The sequence below is a fragment of the Dermacentor andersoni genome, chromosome 8, assembly GCF_023375885.2.
Source record: "Dermacentor andersoni chromosome 8, qqDerAnde1_hic_scaffold, whole genome shotgun sequence".
In the NCBI taxonomy this organism is placed as follows: domain Eukaryota; kingdom Metazoa; phylum Arthropoda; class Arachnida; order Ixodida; family Ixodidae; genus Dermacentor; species Dermacentor andersoni.
The window spans coordinates 146,948,313-146,969,219 of NC_092821.1; the positions used below are offsets into that span (position 1 = coordinate 146,948,313).

A 20,907-nucleotide genomic window follows, 5' to 3' on the forward strand; every position below is an offset into this window, starting at 1 on the left:
CTTTATGATGTCACCCGCTGATAACGCGCATGCCGTTTGCGACCCATGAGGATGGAAACGCCGGAAGGAAACATCTGAAACTCTATGGGAGGAAAGACGTGCAAGAAGGTGACGATTATCGTTTGGTGACAAGAAAAGCCCCAAAGGGTGTAAACTGTTTTTAGCATAGAGTTTCTTAAAATAAGCTATATGCTTTTTTAGAGTGCAAGCTTCCGAGTGCTCCTACACATCATCGGCGTATGTCTAAGCTGGACCGGTTTACCGCTCCTAATTTCACTTTGCACCGATTACGGGGGCCATACGCACAACACGGTAGTTGTGTGCAATCAGGTGCTGCCAAAAATTATTAAGTACGTCAGCGGACCCGTACTTTCCCTGCAAGGCAGCGTTGGTCGCCTGCATAAAAATACTCTGCGGTCGTCTCATGTCGTCTGCTGCCGCCTAGCAACGCCGCTCCTGGGAACAACGCCAGCGCCATCGCCACTGCCATTAGGTAAAAATGGCGGACGAGGAGATCTACTGCGGAAGCTGGAAGGTAAATAATTTCGGATACTCGCTTCCCGGCCCGTTTCTTGCGCCGGGAGTAGTGCCGAAGCGAAGTCGATTCTTTGATCTTTCACAAACAGCAAGCTATAGTTTGCATGCACGCATTCGTTAAGCGCCCGAGCGTCTCGAGTGTGGGCTCTTGTACAGGGCTTCGTCGCCGCAGTGACATTTTAGTATTCCCTGCAGGCGGTTTGTTTACTTCCTGGGTCGTCGTTAATATCTCTTTATTGTTGCCTCTAGCGGTCTATCTTCTCCTAAAGGGAGGCTCGCGATAAGATTAGAGGAACCTAGCAAGTCGTCCGAGAGAAACCGATAGAGCAGCGAGGAAGATTTTGGCGGCTATAGTTTTTTTTTTTCCCAGGCAGCCGATTGTTTTTTTTCTTCTTTTTTTTCGTCGCATACAGCTGATCGAGATGCTGCGCTAGCATTGTGGAACGTTACCGATGGCGAGTGAACTAATATCGCCCTCAGAGGCTAGTTGGTTTTGTCGCGGTGCTCAAGCGCCGTTTTCTTTTTGGGTTTTATTCCTAGCTAGTTTTTATTTCGTTGCGTGATGCGGCGTCCGCTGCTCCTACGCGCAGTTACACTCCCCAAGCCCGCCAGCGTTTACGGCAACCCCTGTGTTTTGACGCCACAGCTGAGTGCGTCGACTAGTGTGACTGATAACAGCGTTTCCGACGTGAAACACCTACTACTGATTTGTTCGTTCGAAAAAAAAAGCGCTGCATCGGCTCGTAAAATTGGGTCCGGTTACGCGCTCATCACTAGACGATGTCGGACACAACGCCGAGCTAGAAAATTCTAGAAAAAAAAAAGTATTAAAGCAGCGCGTGCTCAAATTTGACGTCCGGTAGAATAATCAGCTAGCGCTAGATGAAATGTCCGATGATTGCAAGTTGGGAACTACGCTCGAGTAATTTGAGTCGTTATCGCTAGTTTCGCTTAGCGTGCAGGTGTGAATTGTTCCATTCACAACTGTTGACTGCATGCCACATGTCTCTGAACGTAGGTCGCGTTCAGCGTCTCACTTGTGTGCATTTTCATCTCTCTCTTTTCTTCTCTCTCTTTTGTTCTTTTTTTGCAGATTACGAAATGCATATCACTCGCGGCTGGCACGGAAGTTACAGAAGTGGAAGGGTAATTTGATGTTCTTCCTATTCGCTTGTTGTTGTTGTTGCCAGTTTCGAAACTGCGTGGTCACACTCGCCTTTCAATCGACTGCCGACATATAGGCCGCGTCGTCTGCTCGGCCTAATCGGCCAGTGACCTATAGCGCGTGAAGCCGCTTGCTTTTTTTTTTTTTTTTTCTTGACAAACATTACCTCAGCGAGCGTCACCTGCGAGAAAATGCGTGTCGCTGCTGGATCACTATTCAAGCAGAGGACAAACGTTTTCCGCGGCGTGCCTGTAGCTGTATTGCATTTCAGGTGAAAGCAGTGGTACCTGGGGCCTTTCGCACTAGGGTCTAGAGGGTCGTGGTGATGGTGAACCACGTGTAAATCGAACTGACCCAGTGTGACGCCTGACTTTTGGCGAATTGGTGACATCATTCAACCAAAATTTGGTTGTGAGGGCATCCGCTGATGTGCTGTGGAAAACCTAATAGGCTTCATGTCAAATCAGTTTTGCGGAAGCACGCAAGGTGGAGGAAGGTTTGTAAAATGGATAAGTTGTCGTTCACTCAACTGTGGCACAAAGCTACGGTCGGGTGGATGACAGTTCTTCCCTTTCACTAATGGGCTTAAGTATGACAGTTGTCCACATTTGTATCCTGAAGCTAGCTTGCGGGAGGTTTCATCGTCATGGGATGTGACCTGGCACCAAGTCGCCTTGCAGCAACTGAGACAGCTTGCTGCTCATTTCATGCTTATGTGCCTGTAAGCATCTTGCCCTTGCTGCATAAACATGCCTATGCTTATGGGCTGAAGCAGCTTGGCTTTACGGAAAGGTTTGCGAGCAGCCCTTAACGAGCAGAGAAAGATGACGCATGAAACAAAACATTTAAAGAAGTACTGACAGAAAATGTGTCTCTCGTTTTTATTTCTTTATTCTATAGCTGTCGACCCAGTGATTAAGCTACGGAGCTTCAATGCCCCAAGAGTGCAACAAATTATTACTGCGGTTTCGGGCATGACACAAAGGAGGCTGTTCACATTGCTGAAACCTGATGTAGCTCAAAGTCCACTGACACATGCATGCACGCACAATTGTCATGCTATGGATCGCCGAGTCTATTCAGTACTTGACGGGATCAGAGGAAGGCACGTTTCCTTGCATTTCCCAACAGAAGTGCTCAGTTGGAAGGGTCCATTTGGCAGCTTTCGGCGACATGGTCATTTTATGGCCTTCAACCCCCGCACCGAGCCGACTGGCTCATTCTTGGATTCTTTGGGATGCCACAAGGTGGCCGCCACCTCTGCTTTCGGGGATGTGAATAGTCTCCATCCCGACGTCAGAAGCTACACAGCACTTAGCACATGTTTTTAATGAGTCGTGCAAAATGTGCTGTAATTAATTACATTGGGCTTGTTCTGGAGGTGCCTCATTAATTCCCTCATTTCAATAGAAAAAAAAAAGGAATTGAGGCTTCGTACCATAATTGTGGAGTCGACATGTTAGAAAAAAAAGTTAGGCATGTAGACAGGGACACACGATGAGGGAAACTGACAACACTAGTGAAGAACGGTGTTTGTGTTGTCCATTTCGTTCTTCTTGCATCCGTGTCTGCACACCTAACTTTTTTTCTAACGTGAGTCCCTACTAAGTAGCTAAATCTTCTGTCGTTCTCTGGAGTCAACGGCTACCTACGATAAAAAAAAAAAAAAAGTGGAACACAAAATTTTCTTGTCAGTATTCCCTTAAGAAACTTGAAGTAAGCTCAGGAACATAGGACACAACTAAAAATACTTATTGAAAACTTGTATCCTGACGAAAGGAACTCGCGGGCATACACCCTGGTCCCAGCAGGGTGTATGCCGCACACGTGGGCACTTCCCTGAGTAGTCTGCCACAGTCTCTCCATTGAGCACTTTTGCTGCTTCCTCTTACAGCCTTGACCCCTGCTGCTTTCACTGCAATGCATGTAATGTCGCATGGAGAGTCCTTAGCCGAAGCTGCAGCCCCTGGATTGTGCGTGCTCATAAGCTTTGGCAGTACCGTAATCCACTGGCGGTTGCAGAACAGTAGCTTCGGTCAGCAGCCGACGTGATGCCGGCGATCCTGGAGGGGCATATTTCGTGCGTCGGGGGACTCTGTGCCCACAGGCACTTTCACTATTACGGACAATTTATAGACGTGGGCATCTTCGCGCTTACCAGGATTGTCTTGTGGTACTCAAAACTTTTCGTGGTGAGGCTTTATCTTTGCCAAGCATGTGCAGGCATCGTCGAAAGCTTACGGAGCGCATCTTCCGTGAAAATGTTAAATTGACGACAGCCAGTAGTTTGAAACTGTACAACACTATGTTGTTTTCATATGCGAGTACAAGTTGAAAATCTGGATAGCACCAAGCTGTGTGCCTTGTTGTCGGGAATATTAAGCTTTTCCCCTTGTCCTGTGGTCTGTAAACATTTAATGCCAGGTGTACATTGTTCGCTTATTTCGAGGCCTCAAGCAGCTGCTTCCAACTCTGCATAGAAGTCCTTTTATTGTACAGCAATGTACAGCTTCTTATTATTGTCATTACTCTTTGTGAATTATTAGTGAGAAGGTGTAGCCATCGCTGCCATTTGGCTTTAAGTATTGCTGTATGGTACATCTTCACATAAAAAAAAAAGGAAGAAAGCACCTGTCAGTTGATGCACTTGAAGTTAAGATAAGCTTAACTTTTATCTCTGCTATGCCCAGCACCGTTTTCACATTGGACGAAAGCGGCGACCTGTCGTGGACGATCCCGGACCATGCAGCCCAGATGCCTTTCTTCAGCTGCGAGACCTACGAGGTGTGTGACGCTTGGTCAAGTAATCGAAAATTGCTTGCCTTTCACAAAAGGAAAATCGGACATGGGCAGCAAGAGGAACAAATTGGGCCTGGTTGGCAGTAATTCATTTTGGAAAAGGCGATGATACGCAAGTAGGATGTTTGCACGTTTTTACTGCAAACAGCAGTTGTAAACTGGAAAGAACGGGCTGAACGTGTCCGTCCATATGCAAATATTTTTGAAGGTTGCCAAAACCAAATTTTGGGACAGTTGGGAGCTATTCTGTTGTGAAGTACGGAAGCCTCCCGCACTTCCTTAAACGTCGTCTTTTTGTTAAAAAAGTAATGATATAAGCTTGAGCAACAAGGATGGTTTTTCAATAACGGAATATTTGCAGCTGGAAGGCAAAGCTTTCCTTATTGATAGAAATGTTCACATGGTTCAGCAGCTGGGGTCCTTAGGGAAAAGAGCAGCAAAAAAAAAAAGAAGATAAATGTCTCGGAGGCTATGGCCTACGATTTCTTATTACATCTGCTCACCACCACCATTCGATTAAAAGCAGTGACCGTACGGGTCTCGGTCATGGAGTGCCTTGACTCCTGTTTTTATAAGGTTAATGCCACTAACGTCTAGTGCCAGAATTTTCGTAATGCAATTATTTGTGAAATTGCTGCTGCATGCACACTTTTAACGACGTCAAACGTTGTGATGACGATGGCTGCAGTGAATACAGTGTGCTTGAAGACGAAAAAAAAGAAATGATTATGCAAGAGTTAAAAGAAATGATCCGAAAAACAACTGTAGGCATATTTTATGCAGAATCATTTCAATTTACTTCAGAAATGCATCTTTCAAATGCAGCCGTTTGGACCAACATTGGGAACAGGAGTAGGCATTCGACAACTGAAAGGGTTGTGCAAACAGACTGCGCCTCAAATGTCATTAAGCTTTATGTCGTTAAGTATGTCCATGTAGTGATGCGTGAATGACATTAGTGTTTAAGGTTTTCAGCAGCTAATATAATATATAAAATTAATAAGTTATGTAAATATAATATAGACGACACAACTGCCCCTGACTTTCCTTCCTCTGCAATATCTGTTCTACAGTGTGAAAGTAGGTCAGGCGTAAGTATTCATAGTCAGTTCCACATGGATTCTTTAAAATATTTCCATCTTGCACATAGTGTTCCTATGTGCAGTTTCCAGAAAGTGTAAACTTGTCTTCTGCCCTCAGGTTTTCCTCGGGAACCCGCACTACATACGGTTCTTTGGAACGTTTGCTGGACACATGATCGAATTTCGGGTGAGCTGCTTGATGTTGGGGCTGATTTCTTCCGTCTTTCATGTCGTAGTCAGCTAACGTGTTCTTGGGTATTGCAGAAGCATTCGCATGCCGTGTTTCGGCGGTGACGTTTCTTGCTTGCAGGTAGCGCATGCGGATGAAGACGGCATCAACCTTATCTACGAGGGGTGGTGCGTGCTGCAATGTGTCAAAGTGAGTGTCATGCTGTTTTATTTATTTATTTATGTTTATTTAGGAGATACTTTCAGCCAGGATATCAACCAAGCTGAAACATCGAAAACTGGAAAAAAAAAATTATGTATGTGTGTGCACCATTACGGAAATGGAATGTCGTGATTTTTTCACTGCTGAACACAGCTGAAAAAAAAAAGAGATTTTGGTTCAGGTTGCCCAGTTTTTCTGGGGAACTTTAAACATTGCCTGCACTTGTAGCTCAACCACGCTAGCTCACTTGTAGATGCACAAGCTTACTGTCATATGAAAACTGGCAGCACTGTAAGTGTGGGTTTCAATCTGTCATGTTTAACAGCCAGGCATGTTAGTAATACACTTGTAAGCGTTTGAAAATGATGACTTAAATGTTTTGCCTGTGGTGATGGACCTTTATAGTATTACTGCTTAAATGAAAAAAATGCTTTCTAGCGGGGCGGTCACTTTTGATCACACTGGTATGTAGACTGGAGCAGCTTCCACAATGTCATTTCTTTTTTTGTGTGTGACTACTTGTGGCCTGAAGAACAGCCCGCTTGCTTCCAGAGAAGTCAGAGAAGTGCCTCCAGCTTTCACAGCATTGCCTGCTATGTATGAAACAGAGTGTAGCAACGAAAGCGACATCATTTTACGGCTGATAGTGACAGTGTCTGTGTGTGGCCCTCCACTGCAAATGTTAATGTCTGCTCGTTTGGTGATTGCCACGTGGCATAAATGGGACAGACATGCCAGTGGACCAGTAGTTTCACCTAATCATATGTAAGCAAAACATCCCATCGAAAGTGGACAACCCATCGCATGCATTGCACGGCAGACAGAAAGCTTGCCCCCTGTTAATGCCACCCGCTGAAGGGGTTTGGTAGCTGTGATGTTCTGCTAGCGAGCAACAAGGTTGTGGGTTCGACATGCAGTCACAGTGGCCATCTACCAATGGGGGTGGAGTGCAGAAGTGTTCATGTAGTACCATGTTTTGGGTGCGCACTGAAGAATATCTGGGAATCAGAGTTAATCTTTCTGGCGTCTTGTCATTGTGTACGTCTGTCTTTTTGGTAATTTGAACTCTGCTAGTAATATTGTTACACACGAAGGAGACCATTTATCACCCTAAGGCTGAAGGGGGCCATTTATTTTAGGTCGCGAAGGTGAGCTCAAGAGCAGCCAGCTGGCTGAAGATCTCAACGTCGTCCTCTTCCTCTTTCCAAACTCGGGGCTGCAAGCACATTCACCAGTCTTGGTTGTTCTCACACGTATATGCAACATTCCTCTTGTTGCAGATGAAACCCACCGGGCGAGTCAATCCATTTGTCTTGGTGTGCACAATTTCAAGTGGGCGACATGGATCACTTGGGTCTTGGCAGCCCTTCTACGACTCGCTGAAAGACGAGCTATATTATAGGTGACTGCCGTGACTCTGTTAAAAATAACAAACAGTCCATCGTAGGTGGTAAAAAGCTTTTGGTATAACCCGTGTTTCCGCACAGGAGTCCATAGCCACATTACATCACCAGGGCCATAGGTTACCGGATGGTGGCGAATGTTGTAGCGTGCTTTTGATTTGTCCTGCGATGCCAAAGTGCGTAAACGAACAGTACGGCGCACCTCTTCGGCAAGGCAGAAGGTCTCGGCAACAGTAGGATTTTCGTGACTACAGAAAGGGAAAATCGTCTCGATCGTGTACCAGGGTGGACATGCGTACAGCAGGAAGAAAGGGCTATAGCTGATAGTCTCATGCTTGGCGGTGTTGAACGCGTATATGCAACAATACCTAATCAAACCAGTTTGTGACCCTTGCCCCCTCGTTCTGCATAAGGAACACTGCTATAATGTGCAGCAGTGTAGAGATTCGAGAAAGTCGGTGCATAATCACTCTTACAGTCATGTTAACTTCCTTTGTGTACCGTGTTCACCACTGTTTCCTTCTAGTTAAACTGCTTTGAAAACAGGGCACTGTAGTGTGACACTAGATAAAAGCAGGGCTCGTCAAATGCATTCTTGCAGTGAGGAGACAAGATTATCGGGTGTTATAAAAAATATTCTTGCGTCGTGCTTTTCTTGGTGCCAACAAACCAGGAAAACGCTTTTATAGCAATTACGTCACAGCCAAAACCTTTGAAGAGTTGCACAGTGCAGCAAGTGTGGCGGTGAATTTCGTTGAATGCTGGTTCATAGGGTGCAAAGGCATCCTGCCTGTCTTGGGATTTGTGGCTACGTCTCAGCGTAGCTGCGACAAAGTGGCAGCGATGTGCTTGTTAGTCTAAAATAACACCGGTGCATCTGCGTGCATGACGAGCATGCACAAGCTTCGTCATTCTGAGCACTGTCAATTCTGTCTTTGCGCAGCTCGCAGAGAAGGAAGTCGGCTGGGACGAGCCCTTCTCCTACCTGCCCGCCCTGGAGGAAGGATACTTTTCCGATGCCGTCATCACCGCCAAAGGTGGAAAAGAGGTGCGGCACGTCACAGTGGGCTGTGTCTTTAACCTCTTCACCCTCAGGAGACTGGGATCACGAGAAGTCAGCAGAAAAATAAAAATGAGTTGGATTGCACGAAGCAGGCAGGCACTAGCAGGTCATGACTGGCAGCCTATTGCCCTAACTGAAAAGAAAAGTGTGTACTCATTGCATTTTACCAGCACTAACATATGGGGCCTAAAAACCTGAAGGTGAACCCACATGAGAAGCTAAGGACTGCGCTAAGAACTGTGCTGAGAGGTAAGGACTACATTGCCACCACCTCTAGACGCATTCGTTCCGAGCATAGAAGAAATGTATAAGTGTCAACCTTAACACTCTCCCCATGGCAGCTAGTGCATCTTCAAGTGCTTGTGTGACATCATCTAGCAACAAATTGCTTGTACAAGTGAGAGCAGCTGTGCACACATCAGTTGCCCCCGTGACTCTGGGGGCAAAAACTTTGTGTCGACGAGGAGGAGGTGTAGAACATCATCATCGTCATCAGCCTGGTTACGCCCACTGCAGGGCAAAGGCCTCTCCCATACTTCTCCAACTACCCCAGTCATGTACTAATTGTGGCCATGTCGTCCCTGCAAACTTCTTAATCTCATCCGCCCACCTAATTTTCTGCCGCCCCCTGCTGCGCTTCCCTTCCCTTGGAATCCAGTCCGTAACCCTTAATGATCATCGGTTATCTTCCCTCCTCATTACATGTCCTGCCCATGCCCATTTCTTTCTCTTGATTTCAACTAAGATGTCATTAACTCGCATTTGTTCCCTCACCCAATCTGCTCTTTTCTTATCCCTTAACGTTACACCCATCATTCTTTCCATAGCTCGTTGCAGTGTGGAACATTAGTGCACTAAGCAAGTGAGGCATAGGTATGCCATGAAGCAAGAAATGGACACTGTGTGCACCCTGGCATGGATACACAAAACCAAGTGCTTTGGATTACCAGTCTCCAACACGAGTTGGAGCTGAGCAATTTTCTAATGCAACATTATGTAAGAACACCTTTCTTTTTTTGCTAGCATAAGCATTCACACTGGCATATACAGTTATGTCAAATGTGAAAATTACCGGCAGGTTGCCAAATTTGGAGGAACAAAGATGAGAAGGGACCCATATCAGGACAAATTTTTCTTTCAACAGCAAAGCTTTCCTCTCCTGGAACTTGTACTGTGGGTTCGTCAGAAGGAAAGTTTCACCGTTGGAAGAAAAATTTCTGAGGGACCCATGCAGGTTTTTTTAGAAGGTCCAGAAGTGCACTGCAACAAGGCAAAGGAAGGTGACGCCACAGTTGCTCGATCAATTCTTTCAAATAATCAGTGAATCACTTCATTCAGAACATCTAGACTGAAATGACTAGTTCGAATTTAAGTTCTAAAAACTTGTGTGGGTTCCTTGGAACCCACACGAGTCGGTACCTGACCATGCAGGTTCCAACTTAACCCATGCAAGTTGAGGTTCCACAATTTTGTGTAACTTTGAGGCTGCATATCACTTTTTTCTTTGTTATAGGCATTTGTATTGCTAGCAAATATGGCAGCGCAAGTTAACAGCTCTTCATTCGCTTTTTATTTTCAGTGCATTTGCGCTACCAGTTCGTGTTGCGAGGAGCATCACGGGTTTCAGTGAGTGGACCATTGAAGAAAAGAAAAAAGATGCTCATGTTCTTTGATTTAGGTGCTAGTAAAAAGATTCCCAACTGGTGAAATAATCCGAAGCCCTCTAATATGGCTTCTTTTAAAGCTTAGGTGTTGGCTTGACAGCTTTAAAATCACTAAATCAATCAGTCAATTAGAATGGTGAATAGGGCAGCAGACAAGCATCGAGATAACACCACAAATGCTCAGTCGATCAGTCGGTCAATCGAACATTCAGTTGGTCATACACACTATTCTGACAAACCAGATTGCATTGACTTGATGCCCCTGCTTTCAGTTGATCACTCAATGAATCTGTCACTCCAGTCAATGAACCTCCCTGTCTGTTAGAAGTGAGGATGGCACTACAGACAAGGGTGAAGAAACGGCAATGCAGGTCCTCAACCGATTGATCAATCAATCGATTAATAGGCCAGTCAGTGACACCAATTAGACCATCTAGACCACCAGGGAAAATGGCTAGTTCATTATTTTATATATCTTTTTGACCCTGTTGTTTTCTTTACGTGGTGGTGTTCGTGCTCTGCACAGCTAGGCGATAATCATCCTCAGTCAGATGAGCTTTCACCAGGCCCTAAACAAGACTTTAGTCATTTCTCGCTGTGTACCTAACCAAGCAAGATAAGAATTTGTCAAACCATTGGCTGTAATCATTTCTATGCCTTTAACTCCACCCCCTTCCATTGTTACACCCCTGTGCTTTGAAGCAAAAGCCCAACCAGCTGTATCGACACCGCATTCCACTCTTCCTTGCACAGTTCCCAGTTCACCTGACCCTGCTGCGGCTAAGCTGTCCAGCCGTGGAATGGGCCGCAGGCAAGCCCAGCCCACTGGATGGGTTGCCCGAGGACGTCGTCGCGGCAGCGTTGCACTACGCCTACGCCGACTGCCTGCCACCGACGCTGACCGAGGAGACAGCGAAGGCATGTGTCTCGCTGCTGAGCCCGCCGGCTGCCGTCGGATTCGAGCGTCTCGTCGACCTCTGCGAGCTCTTCCTGCGCAGCATGGCCGTTAAGCAGCGTGAGTAGAATCGGTGAATTCAGGCGCAACGTTGACAGGACGTCTCGACTTGAGCCGGATGCATGCCTCACTTCTGCATACAGTTTGCTGCCTGTCAGGTTCATGACTGACCGATTGGTTGACAGAGAAGAGGGAAAGCCTGCTTACCATACCGTAACTGTCTTATCGCCCGGTCGGCACTTGAACATCAGTCAAGAGTGTGGGGAAAGAGGAGTAGGAACGGAAATATGACAGAGGTGGAGCTGACAGAGCCAATTTTATTGGGCATTTGGGCAATTGTACTTTAGGTGTGTACTGACCGAACAGCTTATCAAAAAGAATAGGTTGTCGTGCAAGTGAGATGTCAATTGCACTGCTTCCCTCAGAATATGACTTCTTGTATAACCGTCTTCACTGTACACGTGTTCCTCCTGCGATATTGCTGTATACATAGTGCATGTGTGTGGCATGGTTATATATATATAAAACCCTTCTTGCTGCTATTAAGCCATTGTCAGTAGCGCTTGTCTTCATCTTCCCTACCAGGGTGTGTTGTCTTTTGTTGCGTTAATTTCTCTCCACAGCAGATGCAGTCGAAACCCCCGATAACGAAATCCCGCAACAACAAAATTCTCGCGACAACGAAACATTTTTGTATCCCCGGCGAACGCCCATAGGATTCAGTTCATTTCGTAGCTCTTAGCCACGAAATGTCGCTGTACTGCAATCCCGCATCAACGAAATTTGCCAGAACATAACTCCACATATTACCTACACGCTTAAGGCTATCAGGCACCACAATGTGCTTAAATGCGATTGTTCTGCACTAAAATTGGGTTAAGTACTACCACATTACACTTGCGTGGGTGCCGACATTTTCGATCACAAGAACAACCAAGCTTCGGAAGCGATCAGTGCGCTGGAAACACATCATTGCCGCCATCTTGTTTATTGATCGCCCGTTTGAAGCGGCACGCATGTTGCTGCTGCCATCTTACGACGGCTTTTGCATGCCTACTAGGCAAGATCGTAAATCGTTGTTCGAAACGCGCATTCAGTTTGCGTTCCCTGTAGCTGACGACCCGGCGAGACCTAGACCAATCGTGTGAGGCGAAACTGAACGCAAACTGAACACGCGTTTCGAATAACAATCGCCGATTGCGGCAGTGCACTGCGTAATGTGTGCTTCGGCGAGAAAAATGCAGCAAAAACAAAAAACAACACTTGCCACCGACATGGAATTGTTCATGGCACCTGAGATGGCGGTCACAACATATGGAGTGTCGCGCATCGGGTCATGATTGAGCAGTCGTCTGGGAATACGCATCCCTTGCTTCAAGAACGCTGGTTTTGGTGCCACCCGTCAGGCATCGCGTGCGGATTTGGCGCCGGACGTAGATTTGTGTGAAAGGGTCGTTATCTCCATCGTTTGCCTTCAGGTGCACGTGATATGATCACTTTTGCTCTCGGCACCGGACGCGTAGGTGCTTACGGGCCACAACATGCACGGGAGAACTGGTGCTGCATGCACTGTTGCTCTGCATCCTGTGCCAAGTTACGCAAAATCTCGCAAAAGTAATCATAACTCCAAAAGCAATTGACCGAGAATACTGTGCTACGGCAGTACTGCCACTGCTGGTCTACGCATGCAGCGCACTTTGTACTGTCAGCAGTGCTGTTCTGTATCCTCGAGCAAAGCTTGCAAAGTAAGCTAACGGAATTTTGTCAGTAAAGTTTTGTTCTCCGATGCATTACATTATCTGTGTTGTCTCTTTTTGCAACAACGAAGTTCTCGCGAAAACTAACCTTTTCGCATTCCCCGCCGATTTTCTTATGGCGAGGTTCAACTGTAGTGTGATTACGCCTTTCCGGGTGGATTACTTAGAAGTGCCAGGTGTTACTTCCATGACAAATTACACTATGCAATACCACAGAAGGTTGGTGAAGTTGGTGTGTATTCACGGCTGAATTGGAAAAAGTGTGAGAGAGAATGTAGTCATTGGGGGCATAAAAAAAGAATAAGCTCAGTGTAACGCTCGTTGAAGCCTATTTTAATGGTACAAGCTTGTTCTTGCTCATAATGATACTTTGACCTTTTAAAGATGAGACATAAAAATATCTGATTTGTCATTTAATTGTAAAATGTACAAAGATACAGGTATCAAACGAAAAGAGCAAAAATATTTTGTGGAAGCCCTTTCATCAATATGTTATTTACCTGTGGGCAACACCAGGCAGGACACCAAAAGCGAGCTTCACCTTTATCCAGCTATGGTCTCCTGTGGAACTTGTGGAGAGAGTTCTTCATCAAATGTGAAACGGAGGTATACATTGCATTTGCTCTGCGTCACCTGTCTGATAGCCAGCATAGCCGGGGATCTTGCCTCGGTTTTTTCTCCTCTGTTCCTGCTCTAATCTAACAAATCACACCTGGGGCGCGATCGGAGATCTTTGTTCAGGGCAGAGAGCGTTCAGTTGCTGCAATGTCACAAAGTGGGCGGTCCACAAGATTTGTGAGAATGGGAGGGAGAGGGCAGCCAATTGGCGGCGAGCGGGGAGCTCCCTGGAAGTTGGCGTGCCTTATTTGTGATCTGCGTGGGACAATGTATTAAAAAAAAAAACAAATGTTTCTTGCCTTCTAATGAATAAAAAGTTTATTTGAAAAAAATGTATTTTTTTTTTCTCAAGCTTAAACACATTCTCAAATAGTAATTCGTATGTCTACTACTATTTATTACTATTAGTTTCTCTGCATGGTAACTAAGTGGTGTCAGGCATGGCAGGGGGAAGAAAAAAAAAATGCCGGTAACAGTGGCATGCTTTTCAAGAGGCAACAGCACGTCGCACCGCAATGTCCCACTGGGCCCGTGGGTCTCAGTGCGTCAGAGGGAGCTGTTCGACGCACTTATCGTTTCGAGAAACTAAGTAACACCAGAATTCACTTTCGGCCATCTCTTAAAACACATTTCGCACCTGCAACCCCCCTGCTTCCTCTTCGAAGAAAGCCAACGCAACAACCGAAGCTCCCATTGCAAATATCATTTTCTTGAATTAGACTATGGATTGGATCTGAACGTGTTATAATGTAGCCGCAGCCACTGTTTGAATCCAAGCCAATCTGCTAGACATGCCCTGCGAAGCTTGTCTTGTAGCGAGCGCATCATCGCTCGAACGGAACACTTCTCATCGCATTATGCACTTAGCAGACGAAGTGCTCGCTTTCAAAATAATTGACAGGAGTGCGTCGTCATTTTACTGTCGCCAAAAACCTGACCGCGCCTCGCGGCTCACAACGTCAGCGGGGACTAGGCCAGTAGCGTGAGGCAAAACTGTATGCACATTCCTAATAGCGATTTCCAATCGCACCCCTGCCGCCTATCATTCAGTGTTGACTGAAGCGAAAAACTCCATACTCAAAACCAAAACTCAGCAAGAATTAGTTTTGGTTGGTTGCCTGCGGGCAATGCTTCTCCACATAGGGTTAACCGCGCTCATTGCATCGGTAGTGCATGCTGTTTAACTGCAAAACCACCGAGAGTCTCCCCCGACCAATACCTTGCGCTCCGCACCATTTTTTTTTCCGGTGCAGGTGTGGTGTCACTTATCAATGAAATGCACCAGTGTGCCGCGATTGTGGCAGACTGCTTCAGCGCTCCATCCGGCGGCAGCGGAGAAGGCGGCGCCGCTGCGGAAGGATCTGTGTCGCCCACGGCGAGTCCCGCACGCCTCTGCTATGTCGTGGGCCAGGCACTGCGGGAGTGTGCCGTTGGGGCCTCCAAGCTGCTGCTCCTGTGTGGTGTTTCCTCGCGGCATAAGCACCTGCTCTCGCGAGACGAGAGACAGCAGATCGTCATGCACTGCGTCTCGAGGTGAGACTGTGTTCACGATGGCTGCCTTTGCACGCCAATAATTGCATAGCAGCAATTAAAGGCCAACGTTCAAGCAACTTTCGGAACGCATAGAAAGCCTGGTTGCGAATAATGTAGAGTTGGAGCAGCCCCTCGTTCAAAATTTTGCGTCTGAAATACGAGTGGATGCGTCACGAGAAGCTTGCAAAAACAGGCGTTACTTCTTTTATACTGAAACTGAAAGAACAGAAGACCACTGTTAATGCTCGCCGGAAGTGATGCATGACTTGGAACGCGGCTTGTGGCCTCCCAAGATTAGGTGTGGCCTGCGGTGTGCTGAAAAATCACATTGGTGAACTGCTGAGACTTACACCATATCCTCTAACGACCAGCTACACTGCCGTGTGAGAGCTTCCGTTTTGACTCCCATGTGGCAGCCAAAATGTCGTCTTAATTTTTTCCACTAAATGTTTTTTTTTTTTTGGTTCTTGGTCGGCATTCTCTTTTTTATTCATCGTGCCTCTTCCCGACCACACGGGATTCCTTCAGACCCTGGATTTCGTAATCCAGGTTTGTGTTAACATCAGTAGTACAGTTGAGCCTCCATATAACGAATGTCAATATAATAAAATTCTCCGTATAATCAAGTATTTAACTTTTTATAACTTCTTGTCCATAGAGTACCATGTATTTGGAACTTCCATGTAACGAAGTGTGTTTACACATGATTTCGATATAACTAAATTTCGCTGCCACCCCAGAGGGATGCTGACACAATAAATGGGAACTTCTGTGGATACAGATGGTCAAACGGTTGAATTACTAGCCACTGTTTGCGATCGCGACTCCCACATCGCGTGTTATGTGACCCAATAGTGACCGCCAAAGTGGAGCAGCATCATGTTCCATATCAAGTCCAAGTGCGATAAGATCATGTTGTGTCTCTTGCTGTGTATGCTTTGGGTGCAAGTGAAAGCGTGCGAGGGGGAGCCGAGAAGGATGGTGGCTTGATGAGTGCGGTCTTGTTCCCTCGTAAGAAAGGGGAAAGGGGAGCGAGCTCGCAGTAATGCAATCAAGCGCGTGCGAGGAAGGAGGAGGAGGGGTGCAGGTTGGCGTGCACCCTTTTTAGTACGGCCATCACTTCGCGTGTCTCTCGGCATGTTTTAATGCGTACACAGCCCACGCTCCCCGTTTCAGAAGCGATCTGCCATGTGTGCAAAGAGTAGGCATGCTGAGATGGCGTGGCATCATGCGCGCTGTGCGGTCCTCCCGCGCACTTAGTACTGGAGGTTGCCTAATCTTGGGTTTCGGAGATGCACTGAAGGGAGAGGCAGGCTAAGCATTCAACCGTCAATGCCAGTGGTTTTCATAGTAGCGTCGTTCCACTGCGGGCGACACCATCAGCTGCAGGGGTGGAGCGGACACGAAAGCGTGGCCGGCTTCGCTTCACGCCACCAATGTGGAGATATTGTCGACACTGCAAGAAGCAGTATCTTTCGTCGCCAACTCTCAAATTAAACAAAATGAATTTTTTTTTCTCCTTCAGATTTCCTTTTTTTTTTTTCAATTGCCCAATAACTTTGAAAATGTTGTCACCCTTCCATGCAAGCAGTATCCATTGGCAGTTGTTCTTATTTGCATAAAGGGGTGAATCTTAATATAATGAAATTTTGATAGAACAGAGCAAATTGCTTATTTTACTGACTTTGTTATATCGAGGTTTAACTCTGGTAAAAAGGAAGTATGCCTCCACTGCAATTCTCTAGCGCTATCCTTCATGCTTACGACTATTATGAGCACTGATGAAGCACTTGGCAAACTCTGTGCAGTTACCCAAAGCAACTAGAGATAAGCAGTGCAGCTTGTGGCATGTCTTGGAAGATGTACAGACACGTTGATAACTGAAAGTTCCCAGAACAGTCACTGCTGTAAAAATACATTTCTGGCATTCCTAAAGTTTACTGTGTCCATCATTGCATACTATTTTTCATTCAGGTTGCCCGCATTTATGAGCCAGCTGCAAAAGCTTCTGGAGGCTACGAAGAGGACATTTGGAAACCTTTCGTTTGCAGAAAGGACAGCTATAGCCGCATATGTTGTCCCCGAAGTGAGTAAACCGGCCCTTTACTTGCTATGGCTAGTTAGGCTTGGTGTTTCCACTGGTTTAGGAAGCCTCTTTGTCTGAAGCCTCTTGTGTGTCATATCTGCCTCCAAGATGTGTAATCAGGCAAAATTTTACTTGCAATACCAAGATAATGTTTGTACTCTTTTGTGTCATCTTCTCTAAAACGTGTTGCATGTCATATGTGCCCCCATGCTTAAATCACGCAAAATGTTATTTGCAATAGCACTCTACTGTTTTTATCGCTTCGTGTTATTTTGTCTGGAGCCTCTTGTGTGTCGCATGTCTAATAACACAGTAAAGGTTAGTAAAGCTCAGCGTTGTGCATTGAAATCTCGGAGGCTACATCTTTCATTTGCCAAATTCATGTTGGATGGCTCTACTACAGCATGCTGCAGGAAGCAATGAGATGGTACATAGTATCTGTACCCTGCTGGTCTGCACCTTGTTATTGAAGGTTTCTAAATGTGCACTGGAAGCAGTGATTAATTAGCAGTAACGCATGTTAGCTACACCTGAACTTGCTGTCGCGAGACCCTACAGTTGCACTTATGCCAATCAACTTTTAGTTGTCTTTTTTTCATGTTTATGCTTATATAAGCCATTTTTTTAGGAGTTATAGTTAACGAGTCACCAACCATCATAGTTGCTCAGTTGGCAGTGGTGGCGTGCTGCCGAGCTCAAAGTCGTGGGTGCGATTGCCAGCTTCGGCAGCTGCATTCCGATGACACTGGAATGCAAATACTCTCCTGCACTTGTACAAGACCGACCATACATACTCGATTCTAACGCACCCTGGATGGTAATCTGAAACTTATTTTTCATGGTCAGAAGTCAAAGAGAATGACGCCTCCGGTCGCAACATACACCCCAATTTCCACAATTCGAAAAATGCAGAATGCCCATCCCTTTCTTGTTCCCTCACCATACTTTTGGTATAAAAGATAGACATTCACTTAGAAGAAAAGTTATATATATATATAAATCTCTAAGGTTGCTGGAGGTGCGATTTGAACACCAGCTATAAGGGGCGTCCAGTGATGACAAACGCCTGGCACTTGCAGGGGCTTCGGGCACCTGCTTTACACCAAAGCATGTTCTTTACAGGGACACAAAGCGAAACAATAAACCAGTTTAGACTAATGAAGCATTGTTTGAGAACCCTGCAAACAGTTAATTCAAAAAAATAGTTTGTTTATTAGATGAGAAAATGAAGGTCCAAGTATCAGTACAGTAAAAGCTCGTTAATTCGAACTCGTGGGGGACTGAAAAATTGTTCGAATTAAGCGGAGTTTAAATTAACGAGCGGGCGGCAAAAAAAAAATAAAAAAGATGGCCATTGCATTTGGCTGCTAGGGCCGAAGCCAAAATAGCCATATCTGGGATCGTCATTGAGGAATACGCACTACTACTCTTTGAGGTCGGCGATTGCGGGTATTAAAATCATGCGAGTCCAAACACCAAAGGAAATAAAGATATCCAATCAATTTATGCGCCTGGAACTAATGATAAATGTACCCACGTGAGCGTCAGGCTTAATGATGAAATATGACACTATTTATGCTTCAAAAACATGTTTATTAACAAAAGAATAATGATCGAAGCATATCAACATGAGACGTCAGCGGCGAGATACCACACAAACGAGCAAGCTCATGCAAAATGCGACAAGAAAAGACTACTCGTGCATTCCACCGATCGCAGCCGCCGCAGCGCAACGAAAACCTGAAACGGCTTGCTCCGGAGCATCGGCGGCGGCGGCGCTCGCGCGTCAGAGAAAACCTGCTACGGCATGCGCCGGAGAGTGGTGTGCAGCGAGCGATGAGCGAGCGCGGCTTCGGCCGCTTATCTGTTTTTTCTGCCAGCGTCCGCTGCGGCGTACGCGGTTGTTGCGACGCGCGTCTTTTCTTTTCTTTCTTTCCTCTTATCTTTGAACTCTCCTCTATCTGCACGCGGCAGCGGTGATGGCTCGGCCTGAGCCAATCGGCAGGCCCGTGCACTTTCCTTTTCATCCTTCCCTCAGTCGCAACAACAACAACGCCGGAGGCTCCAGCAAGGAAATTGGCGGCTCGCCTCGTGCGTGCAAAAATGCGCGCTGGCTTATTTATTCTCGTCGCTGTGCATATTAAAAAAAAATTTCAATGCATTGTACTCGTTACGAGGCGACTTCTATTTACGAGAAGCAATGTCGGCTCCCGGCTCCTAGTTCGAATTAACCGACGTGAGTACCGGTACGTTCGAATTATCGGGCGTTCCGGCCCATTGATATACATAGGGCTTTGCAGGGACCCGGGCATCAGTTCGAATTAACCGGCGGTTCGAATTAAGCGATTTCGAATTAACGAGCTTTTACTGTATTTGAATTTCACGCCGAAACCCCAGCGCCGGTACGTCAGCGTGACGTCAGGGATTCCAAAGTATGTTTTCGCATTTGGGCCACGTTGGCTGAGTGAAGGTTCCCGAAACTTGCCATGTTTCATATTTGGTTCCTTTAGAACATAATGTAGTCAATCTGTACTGCTATATATAATTAGTAGGCCCTAGAAGATCCCATCAAAATCCAAGACGTCACAGCCCCCAGGTGCGGGAACTTAAGTAGGCGTTGCCACCCGTATTTCGGTCTTGCGGTTTTTCTGTCTTACCAAACGTCTTATCGTTGTAAGAGTGGTGTTTTTTGTGTTGTAGAACAGTAATTTACTGATGCAGAAGAAATCATCTTTCACTTTAGTGTCCCTTTAAGATTAGAAGGTGGGGACTGGGACTTGAGGTTGGGTTAATACTGGAGATTACAAGGTAAGGGGTGAGCTTTTGCGGGGCATCATTTTGCAGTTTTGGTTTCGTACTCAATTAACACGCCTGTCGTATTTTGTCAATGTTTCCAGGAAAATAATTGCGCAATAGACTAGCTACGGTATAATAAAGAACCCCAGATGTTCAAAATCAATGCAGAGCCCTCTGCTGTGTTATATATGATGGCCCAAGTCTCAATTTGGGACGTTGAAAACTTTATCGGTCAATCAACGAATTCGATTTGTTTGTACAATTTTCTGAGCTAATGTTAGCCCTGTGTCATTTGTGCATTTCAGATTGAGTCTTCCCTAGAGTCGCTCTTCCAGCTCATCGCAGAAGCCAAGCGAGCCCTGGACCTGATCATCAGTCGAATGACCAACGACAAGATGACCACAGAACCGTACGTCGCTGACCTGCCCGTCGGTGAGCTGCTCAACCGGAACCTCAGAAACGTGAGTGGCCAGAAAGATAGAGTATACAAACGTGCTCCTGTGGGTTTTAGAAGAGAAAACTTTGAATAATATTTCAATAAAATGTCAATAATATCTATCTGAAGATAAGTAACCCTTTTCGTTTCTTCAAATAGAACCTAATCAAATAGAACCTCGATACATTTTTCAATGGACTGCAATAAAAAAAATTGGCAGTGGCTTAGCTCAGCTATGCCAGGATATACGTAGCGTAAAAGTACGGTGCACCGACGAGTCTTCGGATCGTCTGTGACACTCTCTTGATCCTGCCGCTGTTGTAGGGAGTCCATGGCACGGCGTTGAGCTTCTCGGAGACGTCTTTTCGCTAGGCATTCTTCGCGTTGCTCCGGTGTCTCGACCGCACGATTTTCCTTGGCACGCTTGTTCTTTTGATGCTCGACGGCCAACTGCCGAGCGACAACCTCGGGGCCTGAAGAATTTACGTTTTCCAGTCTTTTGCACCAACTGGCAGTGGCTCGACTCTCCCTTAACCTGCATGTCGAGCCCGCTGCATCAACCATCTCCCGCGCATTTATACACACGGTGCGCCCTCCTCGCGCATGCGCATTGCCACGCAGT

General features: G+C 46.2%; 1 protein-coding gene across 3 annotated transcripts in view; it reads left to right on the forward strand.

Annotated features, from left to right (window-relative positions):
• Window positions 1-404: 404 nt before the first annotated feature.
• The window catches only part of LOC126528936 (uncharacterized), a 69,320-nt gene continuing 48,817 nt past the window's right edge, over window positions 405-20,907 (forward strand). Inside the window, exons 1-10 of one of the 3 annotated variants that reach the window (XM_050176522.3) lie at window positions 405-535; window positions 1,631-1,683; window positions 4,393-4,486; window positions 5,702-5,770; window positions 5,894-5,962; window positions 8,321-8,425; window positions 10,858-11,119; window positions 14,688-14,967; window positions 16,942-17,053; window positions 20,155-20,310. In XM_050176522.3, the coding sequence (XP_050032479.2) occupies window positions 500-535; window positions 1,631-1,683; window positions 4,393-4,486; window positions 5,702-5,770; window positions 5,894-5,962; window positions 8,321-8,425; window positions 10,858-11,119; window positions 14,688-14,967; window positions 16,942-17,053; window positions 20,155-20,310 (1,236 nt within the window). In that variant the 5' untranslated portion in view covers window positions 405-499. Of the gene's footprint in view, window positions 536-1,630; window positions 1,684-3,905; window positions 4,487-5,701; window positions 5,771-5,893; window positions 5,963-8,320; window positions 8,426-10,857; window positions 11,120-14,687; window positions 14,968-16,941; window positions 17,054-20,154; window positions 20,311-20,907 lie in introns of those variants that run through there. The other 2 variants (XM_072290024.1, XM_072290025.1) reach the window with 2 other exon arrangements.